Raw genomic sequence first — 9,493 nt, 5'->3', positions numbered from 1 at the left:
TCCAAGAAAAACGCACTAGCAAGTTGGAATGCGAATCCTCAAATATCTCAAAGGTACTTTAACTTTTGGAGTATCTTACACAAGAGGAGATATTTTATCTGGGTATTGTGACTCAGATTGGGCTGGAGATATTGACACAAGGAAATCCGTTACTGGCTACGGATTCTTGTTTGGAAGTGGTATCATCTCATGGGTTAGTAAGAAGCAACAAACAGTTGCACTGTCATCAACTGAAGCAGAGTATAAAGCTGCTTTTGTAGCAGCCTGTGAAGCTGTGTGGCTACGACGCATCTTGACTGATATAGGTATTCCTTTGACTGAGTCAACTACCTTAAATTGTGACAGTCAAAGTTGCATAGCTATGGCGAAGAACCTAGTGTTCCATGCTAGAACTAAACACATAGAGATTCAGTATCACTATGTAAGAGAACTGATTGAAGAGGAGACCATATACATGGAGTACTGCCCTACAGAAGACAACCATGCAGACATTTTTATCAAAGCACTAGGGAGTGCTCAGATGAACAAGCATCTTCGTGGCTTGGGCGTTGGCCCAAGAACATAGTCCAACAGAGGTGAACATTGAGGGGGGGTGTTAGTGTATCAATGCCCACCTCTCTCAAGTTACCGTTAATGTAATGTATTCACTGGCCCCCAAGTATGAGGAGCGCCAATGTTGATAGTGAGTAATTAGTTAACGGTTTCAGCTTAGATGCTGATGAGGTCAAATTGTGACCGCAATGGTTACTTATGAAGAAACTGTAAAACGGATAGTAGGGTTCGGGGTGTCAGCCCCGACGGGGGTCTAAGGGGGCTGATCCCACAGTATGCACGTGTCACGATTGCATCACCAAGTGCCAACGTGGAGGACAGCTAGATGGCTTGCTCTACAAGCTTCCTAGATGGCTTGCTCTAAAGCTTCCTAGATGGCTTGCTCTACAAGCTTCCTACATGAAAAACACATATAAATAGAGGTGTTCTTCAGCAGCATTGGAATCCAGAAAATGAGAGCTATTCCTTCTTCATTACTCTGTTTTATTGTTTAGTTTCTTCTTGTAATTTCTGTTCAGTCCAGAAATCATTGAAGCTCTTCTAGAGCATGTGGTGGGATGAAGTTTCTTATCGAATTTGTAATAGATCAGTGTTGGCTTTCTTCTTGATTGATGTTTAGATGTTCCTGGGCTGAGCTTACTCTGCTTTACACCATGTTCCCTCAAATGTTGATGAAACTCTAAAAGACCCTAAGTGGACTCAAGCCATGAAGGAATAAATGGAGGCATTAATGAAAAATGAGACCTACAGTCTTGTCCATCAAATACAAATCTGATGGAGTAGTAGCACGGTATAAGGCAAGGCTAGTTGCAAAAGGATATACACAGACATATGGCGTGGGTTATCAAGAGACATTCTCACCAGTGGTCAAATTGAATATTGTTAAAGTTTTATTATTTCTTGTAGCTAATCTTGATCGGCCACTATACCAATTTGACGTTAAAAATGATTTTCTCCATGGAGAACTTGAAGAAGAAATCTACATGGATGTTCCTCCAAGATATATAGCAAATTCTAAAGTAAGGATGGTGTGCAAACTCCATCGAACTTTATATGGCTTGAAGCAATCTTCTCGAGCTTGGTTAGAGAGGTTAAGTATGACAATGCAAAAATATGGTTTTAAATAAATTAATTCAGATCATACGTTATTCTTAAAGCATCAATGAGGTAAAGCAACAACTTTAATAGTATATGTAGATGATGTGATCATTACAGGAGATGATCCAAAAGAAATAACAAGACTTCAAGAGCAATTGGCAATAGAATTTGAGATGAAAAATCTGGCAGGACTCAAATATTTTATGGGAATCGAAGTTGTTAGATCCAAACAAGACATATTCCTTTCCCAACGAAAATATATCCTAGATCTATTATCAAAAGTTGGGCTACTGGAGTGTAAACCTGCAATTATCCCAATAATAGCAAATCACAAGTTTGGAAAATACCCAGACCAAATGCCAATAGACAAAGGAAGATACTAGAGGTTAATTAGGAAACTTATTTATCTCTCCTAAACACAATCTGATATCGCATATACAGTAAGTGTAGTAAGCCAATTCATGCATTGTTCAAGTGAAGATCATATGAATAATGTGAATCAAAATCTTCGATACCTAAAGTCTTCCCCTGGGAATGGACTTATGTTCTCAAGAAACCATCACCTAAGGGTTGAAGGTTATACAGATGCTGACTAGGCATGAAATATTTCAAATAGAAAATCCACCTCGGGCTATTTTATGTTTGTTGGAGAGAACCTAGTTACCTGGAGAAATAAGAAACAAAATGCGGTAGCGTTATCAAGTGTTGAAGCAGAGTTTCGTGGGATGGCTAAGGGTCTTTGTGAGCTTCTCTATCTTCAGAGATTATTAACCGAAATTGGATTTGGCCCAAACTGTGTGATGAACTTATTCTGTGATAATAAGGCGGTTATTGATATTTCACATAACCCGGTTTAGCTTGATCAGACTAAACATGTGAAAGTAGATCGACACTTCATAAAGCAAAACCTTGAGGCAAAGATAATTCGGTTTACGTTTGTTAAATTTGAAGTCCAATTGACAAACATACTTACAAAAGCAGTATGTAGTAAGAATTTCTACAACTCACTTGGCAAGTTGGGCATTAGAGGTTAATACGCACCAACTTGAGGGGGATTATTGGCGTGAGATCCTCCAGATGAGGACTTCTTCCTCCATCGAACTATATTCTAGATCCGTAAAAATGGAGGAAGAAGTCCTCCGTAACAATAGCTTCGGAGATGATCCGAGAAACCAATTTAATTCACCTGTAATCTTTGTATAAAAATATGGATGTATTTGAATGAAATGATGAATAAGAAAGAAAGATTTTACTAAAATTTACAAAGGGGCCATCCCCCTGTTCTCTTCCTCTCGCGAAGAAAGGTCCTCCCATTTTCAGTTTCATGGCAGATGAGAACTCCCAACTTGCCAATAAAATAGTGATGGCGCCCTCCCCTGAGGAAAATTTGGACTAAGTAGATCTCGATGCTATTCTGTAAAAGAATGATTCGCAGTTCGGACTTCGGAGCAAACAATTTTGTACAGTTCTTGTATGGACAAACGAATCCGAACTCAATAAAAAATAGATGCTATCATAACCAGTTGGCCAATGGAGATAGCTAAATCTTTTCTCCAAGAACGTAACCCACCATCCACATGGCCACATCAGCAGAACTCTTGGTTTCACAAATCTCTCAAACCTCACCTCCATTTACAAACTCGACTCTTCGAGTCCCTTATGGATCGTTGTTCACAAATTGGTTCAAGAAACAGACACAGATTACCAGCACCAAACTCTTCGTTCTGTAAACCATTTAATAAGATCCATATCTCATCCTCATGCTTCATAATCCGAGCTAGATTCATATTTACGAAAATTCTTTCTTTAATAAAATATCTGACTTAATTCCTTCCCCACATACAAATACATTAAAAGTGAACAGACCATCACCACTGACAGACAGTGCCGCAGTAGACTGCCTTCTTCTACCCATATAAATACAACTACGCAAGAAAAACGGTTTCTCCCCGATTTGTCTTCCTGACCGTATTTCTCCCCGGAAATCGCATCATTTAAGGGAGAATTTTACAGATTCTTATGTAACCAGACAAGCTTCTCAAACATTTAGCGCAAACCCAGAACTAGTTTTCACTCGTAGAACTCCTGGGAAAGGCGTGGCGTGAAGAGCACGTCCAGCGGCTTCTCTCTGGTGATCGTAATGTGCAACCTTTCCGTCATGTCGACGGGTGAGTCGTTTTGGGTTCCCAACTCGAAGGCTTGCAAAATCCGGGCGAGGGTGAGGTGGAGGACGGGGAGGGCCAGACCCATCCCAGGGCAGGACCGGCGACCGGAACCGAACGGCATGAACTCGAAGTTCTGGGCGCCGATGTCCAGACCGACGTGGGTCGTCAGGAACCGCTCTGGTCGGAACTCAGACGCGTCGGACCAGATGCGCGGGTCCCGGTGCAGTTTCCACAGGTTGACCATGACGCGTGTACCAGCCTGGATGTGAGCCCCGTTGACGTTGCAGTCTTCGGTGGCCTGGTGGGGTATCCCTAGTGGAGCCGGGGGGTAAAGCCGGAGAGTCTCTTTGATGACGACGTGGAGGTATTGCAGGTTCTTGATGTCGGATTCGTCCACGAGTCTCTCTCTGCCGACGTGGATATCCAGCTCATCTAGGACTTTCTTTAACACGCGGCGATTGTTGAGGAGGAGGGAGAGTGCCCACGTCAGGGCCACCGCTGTCGTGTCCGTCCCGGCTTGCACGAGGATCTGTAGAAAAAGAAGGAATAACAGAACTTAGTTGGAAAACTGAGTCTGGACACAGTAACTCGTCAAGATTGGATCTAACCAAGCAAGTGGCTTTGATGATGGTGTCGGGATCGTAGGTGGTGAGCTGAGCGTTCTCGAGAATGGAGATCATGACGTCCATGAAATCGGGCGTCGACTGCGCCTCACCGGAGAGGCGCCGAGCTCGGTGCTCCTGTACCCACCTCTCCACTAGCGCGTCCAGCTCGTCGGCAGTCTTCCTCATGGAACTCTCCAGCCCCTGAAGATCCAACCACTTGAGAAAAGGCAATGAGTCCGACAAGACGAAGGAGCCGCTGAGCAGAGAGGACTGCTCCATGAAATGAGTGACGCGGTGTGCCTCCGCCTCGTCGCAGACGTCCGTCCCGAAGAACCTCTTCCCCATTATCATCCCCACGACGATGTTGAAAGTGAGCTCGAAGAGTCTCTGCTTCATCTCCATCTTCACCGGCGACGACCTACCGTTCTTCACCCATTTCCTGTACATCTCCTTCAGGAAGGCGTCGATCTCCCCGAACCGGACGTGTTTCAATGAGTCCACCCGGCGGTTGCAGAGGAGCTCAAGGGTGGCGATTCGTCGCATCTCCCGCCAGTAGGCGCCATAAGGGGCGAACCCAAACATGGCGTACTCGTAGCTCATGTTGTCGCCGGAGGCGCTGGTGGGGCGGGACGCCAAAGCCTTGTCGTTGGTGGTGAAGCACTCTTTCGCAACTTCCCAGCTGCTGATCACCAGTGTCCGGCGCAGGCCCAAGCGGAGAAGGAAAGAAGGACCGTAACTGTCCGCCATTTCCCCCAGTGTCCTGTACAGAGGCTCCGGACCTCCAAGCAGGTGGAGGTGGCCGATGATAGGCCACCCACCGGAAGGCTCCGGTGGAGACTTCTTCCTGCCTTTCTTCCTCTCATTTCTCACAGTCCACAGTTTGTGGACGAGAAGCAGAGCAAGGAGAGCAAAGAGGGCCTGAAGCAGAAGAGGCATCTCCATGATTGATCGAGTAGTGCTCCGTTAAGGTGATGAGCGTCCATTATGTATTTATAGAAGAGTTCGAATATGCTGTAAAATAAAGAAGAAATGGCATTCAACTCTTTGCTGTGGGTTAATTAATGTAATACATTATCGATCTCATTTATAAATGATAAGATGTTGGGTTTTTTACCAAAATACCAATTTGAAAAAACTTATTTATGAAAACAACGACGCTGTAACTTATTTACAAACTTACCAAACTTTGACCGGTCCACTGTACATGTTGACAGTCCAAGGCGACACGTAAGCTTTGACTACTTACATGTCGACACATCATCAGTGCGATACTGTATATTAACACATCGTCTGCCACATCAGTATAGTTGACACGTATTCTGCCACGTCATTACATGATAAAATTTTGAATAAATTTAAAAAAAATCAAATACACTTTTTATTACCTTATATCTAAAATAATAAATTATTAAAAAAATTTAATAAACAATTAAAAAATTAACTCTTACTTATTTAACACCATTTAATATCAATTAAAATATTTATTAATTAAAAAAATTATCGTTACACTTTTTATGTCTTCATATTTTAAAAAATAAAATAAAATTAATTAATTAATTATATTTAAAATATTTAAAAATTAAAAAAAATACAAAAACGTTATTTTAGAGTTTAAAAATACAATTTATTTGTATACTTTTATCACCTTATTTACAAAATAATAATATTTAAAAATTTTAATATTTATAAATAGAAAAAATCTAACTCTTACCCATTTATTATGGATTTAAAATATTTATAAATTTATAAAATCTTACTCTTAAGTCTTACCCATATATTATAGATTTAAAATATTTAAAATTTTAAAAAAATATACAAAAAAATTATTTTAGAGTTTAAAAATACAATTTATTTGTATACTTTTTATCACCTTATTTAAAAAATAATAATATTTAGAATTTTAAAATATTTATAAATAGAAATAATCTAACTCTTACCCATTTACTATGGATTTTAAATATTTATAAATAGAAAAAAATTTACTTTTAAGTCTTACCCATATATTATCCATTTAAAATATTTATAAATAGAAAAAAAATTACTCTTAAGTCTTACCCATATATTATTCATTTAAAATATTTATAAATTAAAAAAATATACAAAAAAGTTGTTTTAGTGTTTAAAAATATAATTTATTTGTATACTTTTTATCACCTTATTTACAAAATAATAAATTATTAAAAATATATTATTTAATTGAAAATCTTACAAAACTTTACAATAATTTTAATTTGGCAGAAATCCATTAACATAAAATCAGAAATTAAACAGTAAATCACAAAAAAATCAATACAATAATTAAACACCTAAATTCAAATCAATATTATAATTAAATATAATAATTAGATTCAATTAACAAAAACCCTAAAAAATCACCCTCCTAAATCGGTTTCTGAAATTCAAATTCGGGTTTGGAGGGTGAGTAGGGCTTCGGTTTTGAGAGAATGGGCGGCGAGAGAGTGAAATGATAGGGTATTAAGAAAGGGGGCGGCGAGAGGATGAACAGAGGGGAACGAAGAAGAAGAACAAGAGATAAGGCTGAGACGAAGAGAGAGCGGTTGAGAGGGGGGCGTCAAGGGCGAGGCCGAGTGGCGGCAGCAGGGGAGCGGTCATGACCGAGCTGCGGCAGCAGGGGAGAGGCAGCAGCAGGAACGAGGGCGAGAGGAGAGGAGAGGAGAAAGATAAAGGAAAAAATTAGAACGAAAAAAATATAACGAAGGGCTTACGTGGAGTGAGCTGACATGGCTAGAGATGACGGGGCAAAGAGCGAAATTGATAATGATGTGTCAGATGATATGTCAGATGAAGTGTAAAAATAATGACGTGGCAGCCCATGTGTTCAACTACCATACCGCACTGATGAGGTGTTGACACATAAGCGGTCAAAGCTTACGTGTTGCCTTTGACTGTCCACATGTACAGTGGACCGGTCAAAGTTCGGTAGTTTTGCAAATAAGTTGAGATCGTCGTTATTTTCATAAATAAATTTTTTCAAACTGGTATTTTGGTAAAATTCCCTAAGATCTTATGTAATATGAAAGACAGGTGCTTCCACTTAGATCGATAACATTCTGGCGTAATTTGTGCAAGTCCATCCTAAATTTGCTAGTCTGAGTGTTTTTATATAGGGAATTTTACTGAATTACCTATTTTTAATAAATATTAATAAAATAACCAACTTACAAACTTAATATAAAAAATACCCAACTACATGTATAGTCCAAGAGACCATTTCAGCTTTGACTGCTTATGTGGTGATACGTTAGCACCGAAAGAATTAATGCCATGTCACCTGACAAATCATCACATCACCATATCATCATACATCATGACACATAATCAATGTGCCACAATAGCATACCTTTTTCCTCCTATTTCCTTTCATTATTGATTTAAGTTTTTTTTCAATTAATTTTAAAAAAAAACATTAATTTTTGGTTTTAAATATCTTACACATTTCATTATATTTTATTTTATTTAAAATTAATCAATTAATTAATTTAAATAAAATAAAATAATTAATACCTTACATTATCAAATAAAATATGTTATTAAATTTATTTAAAATTTTAAAATTTTTAATTTAGTTTTTAAAAATTTTATTTTGTTGGTAAATATTTTATTACCTTCTTTTTTATAATAAAAAAATATATTTTATATATTAATTAATTTAAATTTATATTCTTACCTATCTAACACATTTCGTAATCAATTAATATTTTTTTAATTTTAAGAAATAATTATTTTCAAAAATCATAGTTTTTAGTACACGTTTTTATTACCTTCTCTTTACAATAATAAAATATAAAATTAAGATTCTTAATTAAATAATATAATAAATTTATATTTTATTATTATAAATATAAGGTAATAAAATACATACCAACAAAAAAGATTTAATTTTTAAAAAAAAAATTAAAAATTTAAAAATATCTTAAATCGATAATGAAGGTGTTAAATGGATTAAATATGATTTTTAATTAATAAGTACGAAAAACTAATATTTTATTAAAATAAATGGATGGTAATAAAACACGTACCAATAAATAAGATTTCTAAAAACTAAAATAATTATTTTCTTATATTTTTAAAATTTTAAAATATCTTAAATAAATAATGAAATGTGTTTAATAGATTTGAATAAGAAATTTTAATTAATTAATAAAAATGTAATAATTTTTATTAAAAAAGGTAATTAAATATGGACCACCAAATAAGATTTTTTAAAAATAAAATAAAAATTAAAAAATAATGTATTAAATTGATAATGTAAGGTATTAATTATATTTAAAAAAATTTAAAACAAATTTTTATTTTTTTATTATATTAAATAGAAGTTAATGAAATGTCTAATATTTTTAAAAGCAAAAATTAATGTTTTTAAAATAAAAAAAACTTAAATCAATAATTAAAAGAAAATGGGAGAAAAAGTTAAGTTGACGTAGCGTGTGGATGATGTGGCACGATGATATGTCATACACTCTGATGATGTGTCAAGCGACATGGCATTATTTGATAAGCGGTCAAAGCTGATGCGACGTGTTGGATCATTTATATATCAAGTCTTGTGGAACAATTTTAGTTAGTCATTTCTTTCCGTTAAGAGAGTAAAAGGTAAGTGAGATCCAATTATATAGAGAAACGGGTCTTTTCATGATTTTCATATAATTAGAGGGAAATGGCACTATTGCAAATTATTTTATCTTTCCCATGCGATTTGCTAGGACGCTCCTTTTTAATCAGGACTAACAAATTCCATCTCGTTATCATGTGAAGCACTTCCTTTTGCTCCAACTAAACTAAATTGCACCTAATTCAAGATGAATTATGTACCGTCTTAAACCGTGGGTTTCATGGGCGTGCTTGTCAGTCAGTACCCTCAAATATTATATTGATCATTGTAGTAAAGCTCCGTGGCCATGTGTCTCATATTTTAGTGCTGGGAGATTAACATTTAAAGTGAGAAGTTTAAAAGTATATATTGAATCAACAGAACCTTTTCTTTGACTGTTCATCTGTTCACACCAGTAACCTGATAACAACACAACCAATTTTCTGCTCTTGCTGCTAACC

At 36.5% G+C, this 9,493-nt stretch overlaps 1 protein-coding gene across 1 annotated transcript; it reads right to left on the bottom strand.

Moving 5' to 3' along the window:
* Positions 1-3,380: 3,380 nt before the first annotated feature.
* Positions 3,381-5,400, bottom strand: LOC137953219 (xanthotoxin 5-hydroxylase CYP82C4-like). Its single transcript, XM_068800502.1, has 2 exons — positions 4,424-5,400; positions 3,381-4,344 (listed from the first exon to the last, which is right to left on the bottom strand). The coding sequence occupies exons 1-2, from the start codon at positions 5,360-5,362 to the stop codon at positions 3,721-3,723; spliced, it is 1,563 nt and encodes a 520-aa protein (XP_068656603.1). The 5' UTR covers positions 5,363-5,400; the 3' UTR covers positions 3,381-3,720.
* Between the last annotated feature and the right edge of the window lie 4,093 nt (positions 5,401-9,493).

This window comes from Aristolochia californica, unplaced genomic scaffold, assembly GCF_029961685.1.
Source record: "Aristolochia californica isolate CCGP_79_NKW_82.1479 unplaced genomic scaffold, dmAriCali1.0.hap1 SCAF_16, whole genome shotgun sequence".
Classification (NCBI taxonomy): Eukaryota; Viridiplantae; Streptophyta; class Magnoliopsida; order Piperales; family Aristolochiaceae; genus Aristolochia; species Aristolochia californica.
Note: the sequence above shows the minus strand (reverse complement) of the source record. Positions and strands in the feature narration are given on the sequence as shown.